The sequence below is a fragment of the Perna viridis genome, chromosome 6, assembly GCF_037379345.1.
Source record: "Perna viridis isolate PV_CMFRI_1.1 ecotype Kerala chromosome 6, ASM3737934v1, whole genome shotgun sequence".
In the NCBI taxonomy this organism is placed as follows: Eukaryota; Metazoa; Mollusca; class Bivalvia; order Mytilida; family Mytilidae; genus Perna; species Perna viridis.
In genome coordinates, this window is record NC_142450.1 from 40,895,278 (window position 1) to 40,914,959 (window position 19,682).

Here is a 19,682-nt window from a genome sequence, read left to right on the forward strand (position 1 = left end):
TTTCACTATAGTACAAATGTACAGTATGACATATACATGTGTTATAGTTTGCCAAGAACAACAAACAAACAAACAAAACAACAACAAAATCATAACAAAACAAAACACCACAAACATGTATTTGAATAATTGCAGTTTTGTTTAAAATCATATAGAACTATATATCAGGCATGTTTCGTCAAGATTAACATTTTACCAACACCTAGAATATACAATGTTACTTTGATTACATCTTAATATATTTTGCTTTCTCAGATTAAAACTAATCGCCACCTTAACTTTCCTTAATGTAAAGTCCTACATCACGACTCAGAGCACCAATTTACATAATATCTACTATTCTTACCTGTTTAAACGTCACGGCTTTTAAACCGTGTGGTTGTTCAATGTCACTCATTCACATGTGTGGTCAATGACATTTAAACTACACAAATTTTAAATTAACAAAAAATAATTGAAATACATGTATAATATACTGAGTTGGCTACCGTAAAACGAGTCACATAATCCCTTGGGCGTCCCGTATTTGTAACGCACTTTAATGACCCCCCCAATAAACATTTCGCATCACGCAAAGATTCTACGGTAAACAGTAACAAAATGGAAAATTGGACAAATCTTTCAACGAAAAGGTAGACATATTTTGCAGTTAGTTGATGGTGAGTTATCTTCCCTGGCTATAAATTGCAAAACTACTACACACAACATTTATAATAAACTAAATTAAATAGTTGTAGGCAGTGTACTAAATAGAATCTTCAGGGGTTCATAAGCCCCGTGCGGGGCCTGGTGTCAAAAGAATAGGTCTGCAGCAGCGGTATGCTTGTCGTAAAAGGCGACTGAATAGTGCTCAGAACCCTGGCCGGGTAGGGGTTGGGTGGGGGCTAGGGCGCATTGCCAACTGGGTTGTGTGCCCTAGGTGGTGGAATGGGGACCTCTGACATGTTACATGCTGGGTCGTCAAACCATAATACGGAAAACCTGACTGCAAACCATAGATGTGCATCGTGTTGGGAGAAATGCCACGTTCCTTACACGTTAAAGAACTCTTAAGTGGTATTCTATCGGGAGTAGAAAACCATTGGGCTCCGCCACAGAAGGCTAAATTGGCCGACCCTACCCACCTCTCCCTATTTCCAGTGACAATTGAAACTTTGCCGACCCCATTATCCTTGTGTCCCATCCCAATTTCACTTCATCATCATTCCATGTTCATTTTATTATCCATTTCATTTTCATTACCTGAGTATAGCTGAAATATTGCTGCTTGGGCGTTAACCCCCATCAATCAATCATAAAAATAGAGTGATCGTACCTACAGATTATAAATGCACATTCCTCGAAATAAGGCGAAAGGAATAATATAAGAAGTGGTTTAGAGCGACTTCTTACTGGATATATTACCTACACTGTTCGACTCATACACTATAAATTTGAAAAAAAAAGGTTTATCTGGATGGGACAACCCCTTCCCCTAGAAATGTTTTATATTTTATTTGGTTGTTATTTTATTTGTTTGTTTGTTTGTTTTTGCAACAGTGACATTATCTTTTCCAACCTTTCAAATATAAAATTATAACTTTTAAGTAGCACTTCCAGGTAAGAATCATGCAAGATGTAATTCATGGTTTGGAAAGCCTACATATTTTTATTTTTGATATATTGTTTAGATTGTTATACTTATCAGAAATTAACATGTGGCTTTTCATATAATCCTTGTCCTTCGGAAGTAAAAATTAAATAAAATGTACTGTATAATTCAAAATTAAAACCGATAACTCTGTAAATGGATTATCTCCTAAGAGCAGACAGATTGGAATGAATAATTATATTTACATTTCATCATAAAGACCTATAAAGCATTTTAAATAACAAAAATAAAAATGTGCAGCCTATTTTGGGTAAATTTGCATAATTCTTACAAAGACTCAAATATTCGGCCACTTTTTAAGCAGGCTGCCATGTTCTTAGTTCTTCTACATGATTTTAAGTGTTTCATATTATTGGCAATTAATGCCGGTATAATCAAAAGGGGGAAATGGGGTAGGGTGATGCGAGGATTTGAGAGCTTTGAATTTCAGTAATGGAATATTCTTCTGACGTTATGTCATGTAACAAAGATATTCATCCTAATATATAATATGCGTTTTCGTAGTTAGTCCTACGCATACACGTAACAATCGCTATGCAGATGTTACCATTAATCAATGACTTGAACATTCCATCATTTAAAAAAGCTGTAAATTATTGACAATACAATCTGGCCAGTTGTAATACTTGCGATGGGATAATAGAGAAAAAATGTCAATACAGACATACACATGTACATGTCCAATCCATAAAGTAAGTTTTTTTTTACAGATATCCATGTCTATTTACGTCGAATAAAAGTAACATAATTTCAGTCCCAGATGCGACAAATGCATCACCTGAGATATACATCAAGTGTTAGTTGGGCCTATACAGAATTTACACTTCTGCTTTGAAAATATTTTAAACACTGCTTCATGGTATAATGGCTATTTCAGGAATGAACTGAACGCAAAATCATCTTTTTACATTTATATGTATTATGGTTTATTTTCAAACATTCAATGGCACAATCCATTATGACATTTTACACACAAGCTAACGAAGGTTTTCTCTGAAGTTCAAATTAATTAATTCCGAACTTCAATTAGAAACTACAGTATAGAAGAACTGAACTAAAGAACAATTTTTAGTGTATATTGAGAAAACATGCCTTTTCAAACTCATGAAACAAAGCAAGGAGAAATAAAACATATAGTAGATGTCATGACAAACCAAGATTGAAATGGTTTACTTCTTCTCTATTCATTAAGGGGACGACTGAAATCATATCAATTCCCAGTCTAATACAATCAAATCAATTTATACCATACAATCAAGAAGATATACAGTTGTATAAACCATATATAGGTTTTGTAGTTCTCCAATACCAGTATCATATTGAACGATGACTCCTTGTACATTTTTTGACAAATTGTAGTCGGTGCTTCCACGGATAGCTGGACGACGGGAACGACTCTTCTACAGCTTTCTAACGGGTGCAAAATGGATAACACAGTCTCCTGACTATGGGATAGACTCGGACTTTTCCTGTCAAGAGACATAAGTTAAGTATAATATATACATTTATAATGTAAATCAATAATAAATAATGAGTAGTTATATCTGAAATATAAATGACACAACTCTTTTGTCGATTCAAAGATAAAACACTCGAAATTAGTCTTCTGTGCAAAAAATAATCATTGTTCGATTTCTACGACGCAGGTAAAAATACTTTACAATTCAATGAAAATAGGAAATGTTAAGTTTGCAAGAGTTCGCTAGCCTGCAGTAACAGCGACTTGTAAAGAAAATACTTTTCTATTTTAAAAAAATCTCTGTTGTAATTACATGGTTCTGGTGGATTAAGTTTAGAAGTTTCCTTGTCAGAGTATATTCAGCTCGTGATGAACATGGTTTTAATGGAGACTACCTCTTTTGGAAAAGCCCCGTGCAGGTCCGGGTGTTAAAAGAATAGGCCTGCAGCAGCGCTAAGCTTGTCGTAAAAGGCGACTAAATAGTGCTCAGAACCCTAGCCGGGGGCTAGGGCGCTCTGCTCACAGAGCAACTGGGCCCGACCCTACCCATGTCTCCCTATTTCCAGCGGCAATCAAAATATGTCGACCCCATTATCCTTGTGTCCCATCCCTTTTTATTTCATCATTTCATGTTCATTTTATCATCAATTTCATGTTCATCGTCTGAATATAGCCGAAATATTGCTGCTCGGACGTTAAACCCCAACAAACAAACATCTTGTGGAAAGAGCATATGAATTGTTGGATGTTTGGGTACTTAGTCAATAAACAAAAGCTGTGAAATCAACCCTGAATACGTCCATTCTATTTGCAACTCTTTTTAATGATCAACTATATTACATAATATTCATTGGTCCATATACATGGTATGAATTTGACTAGAAAGGCAAGAAGAGAGATACGCTGACCCTTTTTATGAATAATTATATAAGGTACAATTAAGTCGGATAGTTACAATAAACGGAGCTTACAGTGATAGAAATAATCTTCATAGAAATTGCCTGAAGTTTTTTTAGGTGTCCGAACACAGGAAATCGATCTATTTTGTATGAATAAGTCTCAAAACTAAAAATAAATGTACAATGGGAAATTAAGACATTTTTTTTATTTATCGTACACTTCAGAAGCATTATACCATAGTACATCTGTAAAGATGGCCGTATGTAATTAATTACCTCTTTAATATCTGCTTCTTTGTCCTTATCTTTATCCTTAATTAAAAAAGTGATAAGTTAATAATAGTACATGTATTTGTAGTTACTATATACATGTATTAAAATATTTTTATGCGTTTTGGCTTGCCTATTTTAGCTTAAATTATGAGTAAATCTTTTGAGATTTACCTAGTCTTTGACTATAAATGTAAACATTACTTACTTTTTGATGTTTTACTCTTTTAACGTACTGTTGAATCTCGATGATTTAAATGCGGTACATGTATGAAGTAAAATGTGGGGATTGTTTTAGCTCACTTTGCAAGGGTATTACTATTGACAATAATGTAGCAGTATCAATACTAAACCTTTTTCGTCTTCTCTTGTTTATCAACAAACTCTTTGTACCATTCTGTACAGTTACTGATAGCAGATCCTAGCCAAGCTAAACCAAGGAATATCCATATGACGACAATGAGTTTATAAATAATTCTAGTGGCACCTTCTTCCCTTCCAGCTGGAAAGATACACCAGTCACAAATTTTAGTAAGTTATAGGTTAACAGATTAAATCATATCATATTTATGGAATTTGCTTGTTTTGTTTTTATTTTTTTTCTGGATCTTTGGTCCTTAGAAATTGTGAATGTATTTATATTATATTCAAGTCTACGTCGATTTTATCTTTATTGTTGGACAGGCATTACACGACTATAGCACTTTAAATGTGAAAAAATAAGGAAATGTTACTTTTCTCCGTATATTTGGGTTAAAATCACCCAGCTATCAAAATTGGATGATTGCTGTGTATTGCTAATTTGGATAAAGCATGTTTAGAATTCTAGCATACCAACAACGTAATCTCCAAAACCAACTGTAGTGAATGTGATGAAACAGTAGTATATAGCTTCAGCATAAGTCCAGTTTTCTACAGCGTAAAATATTGCAGAGGGTAACAGTATCAGTATAGTGACTGCTGCTATGTGTATCATTGTGTATTTCAGCGCTTTCTCTGCCTTTGGATGTTTTTCCAGGCATGGCATTGTTTTGCTACCAAGAAAATTTGTAAACTTCGTTATTTTTTCTGCTAAGCCAAGGATCATTAGTCCAGTGATTGGTATCCCAATTAACGCAAAGATAACGATGAATGCCTTCCCTCCAAATGTCTGAGGTGTCTGGTTCCCGTAACCTGTTCAATGAAAGAAAAAAATAGAATAAACAGCACACGATGAATGAGCAACAGTTACTATACTTTACGTCAAAACTACACCTTTTATATTAGAATCTGCATAATTGAAACGTAATTAAATTTATTTACTGAAATAAAGGTAGTTTAATTTTACAAATTCCATGAACACAACAACATAAGTACTAAATTTCGTAGTTGATGAACAAAAAATGTTTTTCATATATCAGAAAAAAAACAATCTGATAATAATAATACTAGTAATAGTAATGATAAAATAAATAGTTAATAATAAAAGTGATAATGAAATAAATAGATACATGTAAAAGCGTTCACTTCTACCATTCGATTAAATGAGTTGTAAAATAGTGTTATCCATGTAAAATTAAAAAAAAAGTTTCTATTTTTCTACTTAGCTAAACTCACGTTACATTAAAATGAACTTCGCATAAACATGTATATATGTATACCTATTGTTGTTATGGCCGTCATTACAAAGAAAATTGAGTTTCCGAAATCCCACTGTGTTTCTGCAGTAGTTCCATTTATTGTTAAAGTCCCGCTGTTGAACGCGTCCCTGACCTCAGTAAGGAAAGTTTGTAGCTCGCCGGAACTTAAACAAGCTGAGTTGTCAGCTGCAAAGATTTATGAAGTCAATAAGGCTTGGCTGAAGTAATTAAATGCCTGTTTCCTGCTACCTTTCTTACCCATTTTTTTGCACCTAACCTAAACATTTCATAGAATTTTGCTCAGGCACCGTTAAGTCTAGATTATTTCAATGTTATTTTTTTAAATACAGATCAGTATAAGTACTGCCAATTGTTAGTTAGATTCGTGAACGACATGCTTTCAATAGTTTTTTTTATGAATATCTAGCTACAATTAAATTATTAAATTGTTGATTTTAGACCAAAATATTTTTGTGAGACATCATCAAATAGTTTTGTTGATCGGTGGCAGAAACACATAGATTATGGTAAATTAACTATATTATTTATTGACCTAAGCAAAGCTTTTGATACTCTAAATCATAATGTATTATTATATAAGTTCAAATCTTCTGGTATTTGTGATAGTTCATTTTTATGGTTTAAACCCTAACTTTGTAATAGACTACAATGTGTTGCTTGGAATGGTATTTTGTTACAGTTTAAAATATACCTATAGGTGTCCCACAATGTTCTATATTAGGACTTTTACTTTTTATATTATAGGTATTATCCAATATGTTTAAAATAGTAACATGCTACAATCTATGCAGGTGATACACCCCAAGATGTATCAGATAAATCAATTGGTACCATTGAATACAAATTAAATAAAGATCTGGTTAATTCAACGCAACGGATGAAAAGAAATAAATTAAAATAGAATTTAAAGAACATGCAATGTATGTTAATTGGAACAGAGCAAAGGTGGAAAATGTAGAAAAATATGTGTTGAAATTAATAATTTTCTTCTTGAAACTGTTTATATATAAAAACTCCTAGGAGTTAAATAAATAGATTGTTCTTTGACATGGTCTTATCATATAGATGTATTTACTAAGAAGATATCGAAACAAAATGGCTGTTACGTAGATTAAAATGTTTTATGCCTAACAATGCTTTACTTGAGGATTATAACTGTGAAATATTTTCTAATTTCAATTACTGTTACACTTTTTGGTCTGGTGCAAAACAATGTTGCTAATATTGATAGGAATCTTAAACTTAAAAAAAAGAGCAGCACGGATAATTTTAAATTAACAAAATGTCACAACTCCATCTATTGTACTTTTTTACAAACTTAAATGGATGGTTGTGACCGATTATGTTTATATAGAAAGGCAATTTTAGTTTTCAAGTCCACAAATCTATTGTTTCCAGAATATTTATATGTATTTTGACATGTTCACCAAGTTAGCGCGAGATCCACCAGACAGAGCAATCAAAATTTATTGTATATTCCAAAATATAAAACAGAATGTTATAAGCGCTCTTTCATTATATCTAGTAGCTATCTATGGAAGGAGCTGAGTGATTATTTAAAAAAATGGTTAATAAAAATGTATATCACCTGTATCATGTTTTAGTGATAATATCATGTAACGTGACTTTGGTTTAATGTAATTTTATAATTTATGTAAATGTGTATATATCGGAGAACCATATTGTAAACTAGTTATGTTGTAAATGTGTATATATCGGAGAACCATATTGTAAACTAGTTATGTTGTAAATGTGTATATATCGGAGAACCATATTGTAAACTAGTTATGTTGTAAATGTGTATATATCGGAGAACCATATTGTAAACTAGTTATGTTGTAAATGTGTATATATCGGAGAATCATATTGTAAACTAGTTAAGTCACTAAATATGTCATCCTGTTTAAATAAAGGATATTATTATTATTTTCTGGTAGCAGGAAATAAGATTATTTATTGTATATTCTGTTTTATCTGTATTAATTGTTATCTTTGCCTATTTTGTGTCCAGCAATACTAACCAGTCTAACAAAGAAATACTCACAGAGGAAGCTTGCGACAGTAGATGAGATATCGGTGGCTGATCTCTCTTCATATGACTGCTCCAGAGCCATCATTATAGCTCCTCCAATCAGAGAATACACAAACACTACCAGCATCAGAATCAGAAGGGTCTTGGTCTCCATTTTACTCAGTGGGGCTTCCTAAAACAGTAGGTTAACATTCCAATAAGAGAGTGTTAAACTACACTATACTATTGCTGACATATTTAGGTATCAAAAATGAAAATATTGTATACACATTCGCACGTTAACAAGGTATTTAAAGTGGCATGTGCACTGAACTGTGCATTTTGATTTTAAAAGCCAGACCACTTACCCATATATTAACTGAATTATTTACAAGTTCCAAATTACTCTTGCCAGGGGTGGGTCTAGATGAGGACGTAATGGGTCAGCGCCCCCTCCCCATTTCAAAGAAATACAAATACAAACAAAATCATAATCTGCTAAATATTATATTGAATATGGCAATTTATTATATTCATTCATTAAACATGTCATATTAATCTGATTTCCTTTTATACTGATTCTTGTAATTACGCCTCCCCTTCATAAAATACTGGACCCGCCAATGCTTGCAAGTGTGTAAAGTTTTGAAGGACTCGGGTTAGCAAGACTAAAATGTAGAATGGTACTTTATATTTATATGTGAATTAGATGTCTGTTGTCCATTCAAATATAGACACCGACAGGAGCAATAATATGACAGGTAGGATAAAGCTTTGAACAAAATCATGTTAGATTTTGGTGAAGTGGTTGAAATTCAAAAGTTATTTTGCTACAATGAACTTGACTTGTTAAAAAAAAAAACATTTGTAATAAAAGAAATAATGTTAAGATTTTTAAATATTATTTTTAATTTCAAAAATGTTTCATTCTACATTTCTCTGGATACATGTATGTACCTAAGTCTTAATGCATAAAAGAGTTAGCCTTGTATTGCTATATGTATTTATGTATTCAACCAGTTTGCATAGTCAATATTCAATATTCGTCTTGTAAAATTAGACCGACTCGTTCTTTCATACCATCCGTTCTGATCACCGAAGCATTTGTATTAAACACTGAATAAAATAGAATCATATATCAATATTGAATTATAGATTGTAAATAAAGGTTCAAGTGTCCTTAATATATTGAGCAAATAGGAAGCTACAGATAGGTCCAGTTACCATACGTATAGATGTGAGTCAAATGTGCAGAATGAGGACAAGGAAAACATCACCAGGAACATCCAAGTCTTCAATGAAAGACGTTCCTGTCGCTTCAACGGCAATCCTTTATCATTTAGCTAGATAAATGACACTGAAAGTGATAGTTATACATTGTCTTACATCGTTACCCTTGCATATATTCCTAGCCATTAATCTACTAACATACCATTAGTAATACCCCAACCTACTAACATACCATTAGTAGTACCCCAACCTACTAACATACCATTAGTAGTACCCCGACCAGCTAACAAACCATTAGTAGTACCCCAACCTACTAACATACCATTAGTAGTATCCCCAACCAGCTAACATACCATTAGTAGTATCCCCAACCTACTAACATACCATTAGTAGTACCCCAACCTACTAACATACCATTAGTAGTATCCCCAACCAGCTAATATACCATTAGTAGTATCCCCAACCAGCTAACATACCATTAGTAGTACCCCCACCAGCTAACATACCATTAGTAGTATCCCCCACCAGCTAACATACCATTAGTAGTACCCCCACCAGCTAACATACCATTAGTAGTATCCCCCACCAGCTAACATACCATTAGTAGTACCCCAACCTACTAACATACCATTAGTAGTAAAACTCTTACTGATCAAACAAATAATATGGGTACAACAAATGCATTTAACAAAGACGACTATTAAGATTGCCTTAATATGTGTAACTATTATTAGGATACCGCAAACGTGTTCATGCAAATAATCACGATCTCTCAACTCGTGGAACATTAGTGCTTACAAAAACTACAGACTTACCTAGGATAGGAATAAAACTCCAAATGTATGATGAACATTAAAAAATTTTCTACCCACGTGGATTTAAAGATTGATTCTCTCAATAAAAATCTATTTATATTTACCTTATATGTAAAGCTAACAACGAAAGGTGAATACGTAGATCGTCGCTGTTTACGCCATATATAATGTATATGTATAATTAGTTATACTTAACGTATAACAAGAATATATAAACAAATACCAGCGTTGAATATCGACTTGGTTTTAACATCATCACAGAAATGATAATAGGAAATATGAATATTCTTTTTTCATTAAATAATTAAACAACTGAAAGACATTACATCCTATTGTACTTCAAGTTAAAAATAAGTACATGTTGGTAACCAGCAAAAAATTGCAAAATCCAAAGTTCTAACAATGTTGCTTTCCCTTGATTGAACCAGACCTTCAAGTTTCCATCCATTTTCAATTATATGCATACGTCTCAGAATGTGAGAACTCTATTCACTACACTGCTCCATCTGATCAAATTGATACATAAAAGATAATGTAAGGGGCCAGTGAAAACTACTTTTTATATAGCCTAGCTGGTCGAATAGTCTAGGGCGCTGGAATTTGTGCAGGCAGTAATGCCATATATGTCACAGCGGTACGAGTTAAAATAATAATAAAAATGTTAAAAGATTTGTAACTGAAAGCAACTTATGCATGACCAGAAATGATACCAAACAACTAAAGTAACTCATTTGTTATCCAATAACATTCATAAAAACAAAAATAATTATCTGATCGTGTTTGTTTCTTGTATAATTTTGTTTTTTTAAAAGGAATAAATAATCCGAAAGAAATGGTTTGTATGTGCATTTACGTCAATATTTGAAAAACAAACAACAATAGTTTAACTTGTTCTTAGTTTAATTCTGTCACATACCTTCCAATATTAAAAACAATAAGAATAACTACTTAATACAGACTATTTTATTGCAGCTACATTTGTATGTAAACTAACATCATATTATATATTATAATATCATGTTTTAGCTATTCAATATTGTTTTTTCTATAGTTGTGTAGATCGGCAATATCTGGGTTAGGGGGCCCGAGCATCGTGAACACATTCTCCACTAAGACACCACTGTGTAAAAGAAAACGGTAAAATATATTTCTTCAGGAAACGCTAAAGGTGTAAATCTAGAGGTCGTTCCAACGATAAGCTCTTGTTTTGTTTTACTTATGTTTCAGTATGTTTGAGTTTGCAATAAATATATATTTCCGGCCTTATCGCAGTTTTGAATTTGGAAGCGTCCTCTGAGAATTATTTTCATCCTATGTATAGCTGACATTCAGTGTACATGTGCACGGGACACCATCCTAAATTCACAACCGATCTCTCTTGCACTGCCAAGACATATAAGACCAGTAAAAATATACAAGAAACAAACAAATGTTGTGTAAAAACGAATTGACTCCAAACTTTGCTTAGGAGATATGATAAGGCCATTTTATACCTTTTTAGAGCCACAAGATGTACCCGGAGCTGCTGGTGATTTTGTTGAACAAACGTTATCCTTGTAGGGATCCCAACAAAACATCTTATGACAAATATCCTCTAAAGTAGTACCAACACTCTGAAATAGTCATATCTTTTGTTTTAATTTTAATTTTTACATATACAAAATGTACGTGTAAACTTCATATAGTATTATAGGAATAAGGTGTTATCAAACTAGTTCATTTGTACTTGCATGTTTAGCTAGATGCTTGGAAAACGAAAACAAGTCAAAATACACTTAATAAAATATACACGTATTATCTGTTTTGGTACAAATGTACATTGGATCCTAATATACCGAATGCAACAAACCAGACAAAAGCGTGTTCCATAAAGTTGACGACATTGTTCTGAAGTATTGTATATCTGACCAGGATATTTGTCCACCAATACTTCATACTTTGGATTGATGTGAGGCACATCCAATATACAAGATGAACTCGGCTTACTGTAAACAAAAGTTAGTTAATCTGTTTACCTATTAATTATCGCTGGCTTGGAAATCAAATATGTATATTTTTAATATGTGTATTTCTTGTAAAGAAAAGGATGTTCCACAACTTATTGTTTTGTAGATCTAAAGTAATACTGCTACAGCCATTTGACTTAAAAAAATAAACTAATTATAATCAGGAGCAATATACTTCTACATTTATATAAATATTCTACTTTACCATGTACATTGAAGCACATTATGTCAAATCAGACTTAAGGGCGTGAAACCCACATCCTATTGTATATTAAAATCAATTGCATAGATAAATATGATAAATAAAATGTATATACAGCAAATTTTCCTTAATAGAGTTGACTGTACATTGTGAGAAGAAGAAAGCTGACTTATCTAGTGGAGCTATGGATGACATGATAAATCCGTTGGCAGGGTCACATTCTTTACCCCGGTAGTATCCGTCGTGGTCTGATCCTAAGCTAAAAGATAAAATTTCCTTCATGTCTATGTCTAGCATTTACTATATATAGAACAAAGCTTCTGCAAATAACTGTTATTGATAAACGATCATTTTGTAGTTTACAGTTATTCTCCTCAGTATATCTAATAGTCTTTTTTGTATAGAAACACCTTTTTCAACAAACACAACCGTCCACAAAAAAAAAAACAAAAAAAAAAAAAAAAAAAAAAAAAAAAAAAAAAAAAAAACACGTCCGTATACACTGAACAACTAAATGGCGGACTAGGATGACGTATATTATGTTTTATATACCAACTTACACATGGGCGAGTTCGTGTACAAATGTCCCTACACAGCTGTAGGCTCCCTGATCTTCTATTAAGGCTGATGAATTACCACTTGCGATCTGACATATGTCATCAGCGTTGGAAACCCCTGTAAACGAGTCATATTAAACATAATTGCTCTTTCGGAGCACCTGATGTCATTTCCGGTTTAGTCCTTCTTGGTTTTATTGTCAGTCTTTATACATGTATGTTATTGTATTTTATTTTTATTTTTGTTGTCTACATTGCGTATGTGGATGGTCTTTCTTTCTTGTTTTCAGGTACCGTAACATATCAAGTATATATGATGTTTCTCAAACTGAATAATCCTTCTGTTCTGATTCTTTAGTATTTTTTGCCGATATCTCATTAAATTTTCAGAGATGATACTTTTTTTCTCTCTCGAAAAACACACAAAATAATCAAATCAACATGTAAAAAAAGATAAAAGTAAATGAGAACTGGAACTCCACTGAAAACTGGGAGCATCTTTTCTTATTCTTTTACCACATCAGCCTTTATTCAAAACATCTAAAACTATTTCTAGTTCTTTTTATAGTATAAACTATCGTTAATAAATCAGATACTTTATATACCTACTGGAGTCCCTTTAGGATCAGTAAGGTCAAATCTATAAAACAAAAGACAGTCTAAAAAATCTGTACTTAAAATAACTAATGGATTACTTAAAATAAGCAATATATTAGGATCTTTAGCCATATATGTAGCGGCCGAGTTAATAGATCCCCATAATAATAACTTTACAATTTTGTTTTTTGAGCAAGGGCATTGTTTTTTGCTAAAGTGGCTGTGATATATGCACAGGCAAATATTTTTGACGTGAAATCCATGATAATCGAATTTCATATGACATTCACGTGATTGATTGATTATCTTTATTTCCTCCATAAATGAATAGTTTCAAATATATTAAGTACAAAAGAGGGTAACAGTTAAATCAACATATTTACATTACTCTTTTACAATGTTTATTCGCTCTACTCAGGTGAAAATCATATGAAATTCGTATGAAAATCATGTGAAATAACTTTGCATGTGTAGAACGTTTCAGTGTTTTTTCTCCTGCTCCATTAAAAGCCAACAATATTACTACATTGTATCTTCACAGACAATTTTCGTTCAATCATTTTCTTTGTCATTTCAGTGATATTTTATTTGATGGTACATGTAGTATTGGTAGGTGGACAATACTAGTTACTAGAACAAGTTAAAGTTAGACGATAACACACAGATTACACTGTGAAAGTTGTTCGTTTTAACGTTCTGTGACTCTATGTTACCTTGTAAAAGCCACTCCGACATCATAATGGAAGTCAAAGGAGTTATTACTGTGCATGTTTCTCAAAGACTCTGAAAATTTGTCAAGAGCTTGATAGTTATCAACACTTCCATTCTGGCTTAAACCAGTGGTAAAACCGGAGCACTCCGCAATCTAGAAAAAAACAATCAAGAATTCGTGCTTATAAAGCCTGTCTCTAATAACATGACATGACTAAGCTTTGTTGGAAATCATCACATTTTTTTTCAACCATCCTTATATATGGCTCCTGGTTGTAAATGATTATGTTACGATATTTCCTCCCCGCCAGCGAGCATTAAACTCTAGACCGCTTGGTGACAGACCAGTGGCGGACCGATTCGGACCGATTTATCCATTAGCCAAGTCAATTAACTGGATATTTAATCTGCAACCTGTCACAATTGCATGACGTTGTTTTTTGCACTTAGTACTATTAACCGTACTATTATACATGCATTTTAAAATCAAAGTTCAGTGAAACTGTGCTGTTTTGTTTCGCGAGCTTTTTCCAAAATGGATGTCCATTTGTCCAGCATTAATTAGAGAAATTAGTGAAAACTAATGGTATACCTTACATATAACAACACCCGTTAGGTACAGTGATACTTTCAGTGAAGGATCTAAAATGGCGTGCTGGTACATGACATTACCCTGAAGTTCATAAAGGGGCGTTGTTAGACTTGGATTTCTTTAAGAACAGATTGTCGATGGTTTTAAGAAACTTACCAAGCTAGTTTGCTTCAGTCCTTTTCACTTATTTTGTTGCTAACTTCATCGGTCAGCACGGTGGGTGTCTTTCAATAAGCAGAAACTGCTTACCATTACGAAACACCCCAGTTAAAATCCCCGTTTTTTCGGTGATGTTTTGCACTGCTTGACTCTGTGTTAATTTCTATTATTTGTCTTTGATGTTTGTTCTTGTCAATTTTGTTCTCGAGCGTGTTTTTGTCTATAGATTTACCCTAATTGTTCAGATTTCTTACAGCCTGCACTTGTAATTAATATTGTGATTACATACTGATAGCATATTCCATACTATTTAGTAGGGCAACATTACATTTGGATACGTAAAGCTTTTAGTTGGCTACGAGGAATACAACGTTTTATGAAATCATATACCAGTCAACGTTCTTAATTGAAGTGATTTGGTGAAATTTATAACCTTAAACGAGTTCCTTTTTCATATTCAAAGGTAAGTGTAACAGTTTCGTTTGAAAAGAAAAGAAAAGATAATAAATAATTTGGTATAAATGCGCTTATGCTAAATTGTATCAATACGTCTTACAAAATGAACTACTGTTGCTATGTATTTCAGTATTTCTATTTCAACATCTTGACTCTGAACCAGTTTTTGAAATGATTCAACATATGACAGGTCAGTCCATGCTAGAATTTCCACTTTGGCATCAACTTTTCTGGGTGTCGGTAATACATTATCTGGCTGTCTTGCTATCCCATCAACTAAGAATCTCTCCATTAGTCGGCTACGTCGAGAGTTACTAGATTTTTCGTCTTAAGTAAGAAACAAAGAGCATTCTCGATAAATGTTTTTTATCTGTAATTGGTAACATTGACGGAAAAACACACCCAGGGATACTTAGGTTTTACATTTAACGACGGAATAAAACCATACTGAAACAGGCGTAATCTGAAGTATGTCAAGTCTTTGTATTCATATTTTATTTTCATTCGTAAATACCGAGTAAGCAGTCGTTAGGACGGTCCATTTCACATTAATGATCAAGTTTTAAATAGATCTAGATAAACACGAGGAAACAATGAATTTTTCTTCTGCTTTGTGATTACTATATACTGAATATTACATGTCAAAATCTGTATCACATGCCATATCAACTCGAGACTCCTATATCATCCCAAGGGCCATTACATCATATACTTTAACTAAACTTTAACAGTGTTCCGATTAGGGGTGCGATATAGGGCACACGATACAGGTCAAGAGGTGTGATATAGGGTATGCGATATAAGTCTAGACGTGTGATATAGGGTATGCGATATAGGTCTATGGGTGTGATATTTGGGATGCGATATAGGTCTAGGGGTGTGATATTTGGGATGCGATATAGGTTTAGGGGTGTGATATTTGGGATGTGATATAGGTCTACGGGTGTGGTATAGGGGATGTGATATAGATCTATAGGTGTGGTATTGAGGATGTGATATAGGTTTAGGGGTGTGATATAGGTCAAGAGGTGTGATATAGGGTATGTAATATACATGTAGGTCTAGTGGTGTGATATAGGGTATGCGATATAGGTCTAGAGGTGTGATATAGGGTATGCGATATAAGGTAAACGATATAGGGTTTAAAAAATCACCTGTAATGCAAATGCAAAAAGGTATAATTATTTTCATCTAAATATAATAAAAACATAATCACAATATATACTTATATACACTATAAGATGCTTACCATACACTCAAATACTGTTTTTATATTTAATAGTATCTACCTGTCCTAGGCTTTGTCCAATATCGGTATACAATATTTTTCAAGTAAAGTGTATACTCTGCACCTACTAAACATCTTTGTTTTGGAGATCTGTCTGGTTCAACAATGAGATAATAGTCATGACGAGGTATAATAGCATCCTGTAATGTATGGTATTTGCTGATGTAACACATGATCACTGATTATTGAAGAATTGATATATGTAGTCATGTTCATCATACTTTTAAGATCTTTAAAGGCATGCATATACATGTTTACAATAATGTATTTATATGTTGTATGTTTTACTATGGGTTTAAATTGAGTTACACGTTCGAAATATCAATTCAATTGTACAAATTTAATAATGCAAAACATTTCATAATAAGAGAAAAAAAAGTACTAATACTAAGATTTACGACGTAACGTATATTAGAGTATTCCGATGCAAATCACCTGCTTAAAATGGAAGTGAGAACGTATACTCGCCCTAGCTTACCAATGAATAACATGGTGTCAATCCAAATATTTGTTGCAATGCTACAGTATTCAGACCATCTATTTCTTCATAAAATGTCACATTATGCTGTTGGATGAAAACACAATCATATTAATTCAACTTCATTTGTTTTATATTCAATTTTATCTTATAAAATATATTACACTTATGCCACACAATCATTTCGCTTTATTCATCTTATCTGTACAGTTAGAAGCGGTCTGAAATTTGGCCGTAAGTAGCAGCCCTAGATTAATCCTACGAGGAAGAATAACCCGGCAGTACTCGAACTCGTACGCTGTGACATCTATGGCAACACCGCCTGCACCAAGTCCAGCGCCATAGACCCCTCGGCCAGCTAGGCTATATAAAAATATAGCTTTCGCAGGCCGGGTTATTCTTCCTCGTAAGATTATCTAGGGCTGTTACTTAGTACACGATGTATGGTAGTACGGGACAGTTCATTTAGATGTTATTATATAGGATAGAGGATCAAATTAATGATGCATGTAACAACAAATCAATATTATACAAACGTCTTAGAATGTGACGACTCTATTCACTACACTGCTCCATCGGATCAAAAAGATACAGGGAAGATATGTAAGCGTATATAAAGGTCTGAAAAATTCCCAACGATGTTAGAACTCTATCCTACATAACCCAGTACTGTGTCATTCAACGTAATAGTACTGAACTGTAATATCAATATAACTAATTATCTTGGCTTGACTAGAGTATGATTCCACCATCGCTCAACATTTGTAAAAAAAAAAAAAAAAAAAAAATTGCAGCTGCAACACTAGAATTTAAAATGGAGTTGTTTAGTCTTTTATTACATATCATCTTGAATTAACATTCACCAATCCAACATTTAAATAAAAACTAGAATGTAAACTATAACACACCTGAGTAAAGTTGACTCTGATTGTATGGTTTCCATTGCCATCAATGACAGTAACTGGAACATCTAACTTGGATACATTGTCAGATGTCTGATATAATCTCAGTATTAATGTCTCACCAAAAGCGTCAAAAGTCACATTGACTTCATTGTTTGATGATATAACGAATTTGATGAGTATATGCTCGAATTCTGTTTCTACAACAGTAATTTTATTGAATGACTGACAGAAGGTGTCTATACAGCGTCAACATTTTCTGTTCTAATATTGCATATAGGTTTTCGTTTAGATGTGTTTCTGTACAGTATACATAAAACCTGTTTCATTTAAACATTTGTCCACAGAATTTGTTAAACAATTATATATTCAAATTAAATGTTTCAATATTAAAATATTTGAATGTTTATATCTTACCTTTTGTCTCTGAATAGAGCTAAAATTAATACCAATGAATTAACAACAGAACCAAAATAGTGCTCAGTAATTCTGTAATTCATGACAGCATAAGAATGCATCCATATAAAACAACATTTAAAGAGCAATTTCAAGGGTGATGTAAAAGCTGACGATTATTACGAGTAAATACGTGATGCGCTCGTCGATTAAACAGCATCAGGTTTGAATATCTACTTCAAAAGATTCAGCTGAAGACAAAGTGACACTTTGTGAAGTAGAAATGAAGCGCACCATTTGCAAAAAAGATGATTACCCACACTACAAGAAAGACACTAGTCATTTATTAGTATCAAAACTCAATTGAACAGCATAGTTGTGTTGCCTCTAGCTCAACTTATAACTACTGTATACCTAAACAAGTCGTAGCGCAATAGACAATACTGAGCGTACAAAAGGTATACTTTCAAGAAGTCACTTCACTTGCAATTACAATTAATGAAACAAAGAAAAAGTCGACGGGAGAATTTATTGCACCATATTCGGTTCACAGCATGCATCAACAATATTCATAGGCCAGTAAGATATCGCTGGCTCAATCCTCCAGGTTAGTTTGACTTTAAACCGAATGTAGATTTGACAATGTAAGAACCTCAATAGGTTGCAATCCAGTAGTCGGAGGATTAATAACTCGTCCCCAGTAAAAAAAAATTACACGCATGCATACGAACATATAACAGTTCTCAGAACAAAGTGTTTGCTTAATATCATTCCACAATGGACAATTTATCATCTGATTTCACCTTTTGTATAGATCATGTATATATCATTCTATACTAGAAAGATATTTAATTTCAGAAAACCCTGTTTTCACATCAAACACAAAGATTTAGAGAATAGAGCTATTTATCTTTGGAAACAACATTTGTGTACTGTAAGTATATAAAGAACATTCTTACCATAGCATATTTCAATAAAACTAAACAAAGAAATGTATGGAATAATCCGTTTCCAGTCATTTTATTTCCAAAATATTTAAGCGTTTATTTGTGTACACATGTTTGACCCTTAGATGATACATTACAATGATAAGACTTATGTTCATTGAGTTGTCTTCCAGGTAGAAATAATCTGATAAGTGGAACGACCTTTAAGACAAGTGTGCTCACTGTTTTATTTGATTATCATATGTTGCAAACCATGTGATTCTTATGTGTGGTACTTTATCTGTGTATGACTTGCTGGCTTAGACCGCCGAAGAATCTTAAAAATACTGCACATGAAGCGAGTAAATAACCCATGTCACCGCGACGCCACCACGACTGGATATGCTGAAAACACCGCGAACTGTATTCATTTCAAA

At 33.0% G+C, this 19,682-nt stretch overlaps 2 protein-coding genes and 1 long non-coding RNA gene across 5 annotated transcripts; 1 reads left to right on the forward strand and 2 right to left on the reverse strand.

The window, feature by feature from the left end:
- Positions 1–2,550: 2,550 nt before the first annotated feature.
- LOC148614971 (potassium channel subfamily K member 10-like) lies at positions 2,551–9,941 on the reverse strand. The gene is made up of 7 exons (XM_088589553.1): positions 9,155–9,941; positions 7,964–8,123; positions 5,920–6,084; positions 5,114–5,452; positions 4,633–4,781; positions 4,286–4,321; positions 2,551–3,120 (listed from the first exon to the last, which is right to left on the reverse strand). The coding sequence occupies exons 1-7, from the start codon at positions 9,155–9,157 to the stop codon at positions 3,097–3,099; spliced, it is 876 nt and encodes a 291-aa protein (XP_088445679.1). The 5' UTR covers positions 9,158–9,941; the 3' UTR covers positions 2,551–3,096.
- Positions 4,676–7,880, forward strand: LOC148614972 (uncharacterized). Of its 2 annotated transcripts, none has more exons than XR_015923807.1 (2): positions 4,676–4,810; positions 6,664–7,880. It is a non-coding gene; the product is annotated as an uncharacterized LOC148614972 (long non-coding RNA). The 2 variants fall into 2 exon arrangements; XR_015923808.1 differs by having other exon boundaries at positions 4,693–4,810; positions 6,358–7,880.
- Positions 9,942–10,923: 982 nt separating the features above from the next.
- Positions 10,924–19,415, reverse strand: LOC148614973 (A disintegrin and metalloproteinase with thrombospondin motifs 18-like). 2 transcript variants are annotated; one of them, XM_088589550.1, is made up of 14 exons: positions 19,279–19,415; positions 18,341–18,359; positions 17,930–18,123; positions 17,022–17,108; positions 16,545–16,683; positions 15,356–15,582; positions 14,641–14,721; positions 14,051–14,202; positions 13,346–13,380; positions 12,744–12,858; positions 12,299–12,442; positions 11,825–11,960; positions 11,469–11,588; positions 10,924–11,095 (listed from the first exon to the last, which is right to left on the reverse strand). In XM_088589550.1, the coding sequence occupies exons 1-14, from the start codon at positions 19,336–19,338 to the stop codon at positions 11,051–11,053; spliced, it is 1,554 nt and encodes a 517-aa protein (XP_088445676.1). In that variant the 5' UTR covers positions 19,339–19,415; the 3' UTR covers positions 10,924–11,050. The 2 variants fall into 2 exon arrangements, with proteins under 2 accessions (XP_088445676.1, XP_088445677.1); XM_088589551.1 differs by lacking the exon at positions 14,641–14,721.
- Between the last annotated feature and the right edge of the window lie 267 nt (positions 19,416–19,682).

Coding starts and splice junctions, on each gene's coding strand:
- LOC148614971 (XM_088589553.1), bottom strand. Junction 5,453..5,919: donor GACGGCCATAACAACAATAG/GTATACATATAT, acceptor TTCATTGAACAG/GTTACGGGAACCAGACACCT. Junction 4,322..4,632: donor AACAAGAGAAGACGAAAAAG/GTTTAGTATTGA, acceptor TTTTTAATTAAG/GATAAAGATAAGGACAAAGA.
- LOC148614973 (XM_088589550.1), bottom strand. CDS start 19,338: ATGACTGGAAACGGATTATTCCATACATTTCTTTGTTTAGTTTTATTG. Junction 16,684..17,021: donor TGACACCATGTTATTCATTG/GTAAGCTAGGGC, acceptor CATACATTACAG/GATGCTATTATACCTCGTCA. Junction 11,961..12,298: donor TCTATTAAGGAAAATTTGCT/GTATATACATTT, acceptor TTTTGTTTACAG/TAAGCCGAGTTCATCTTGTA.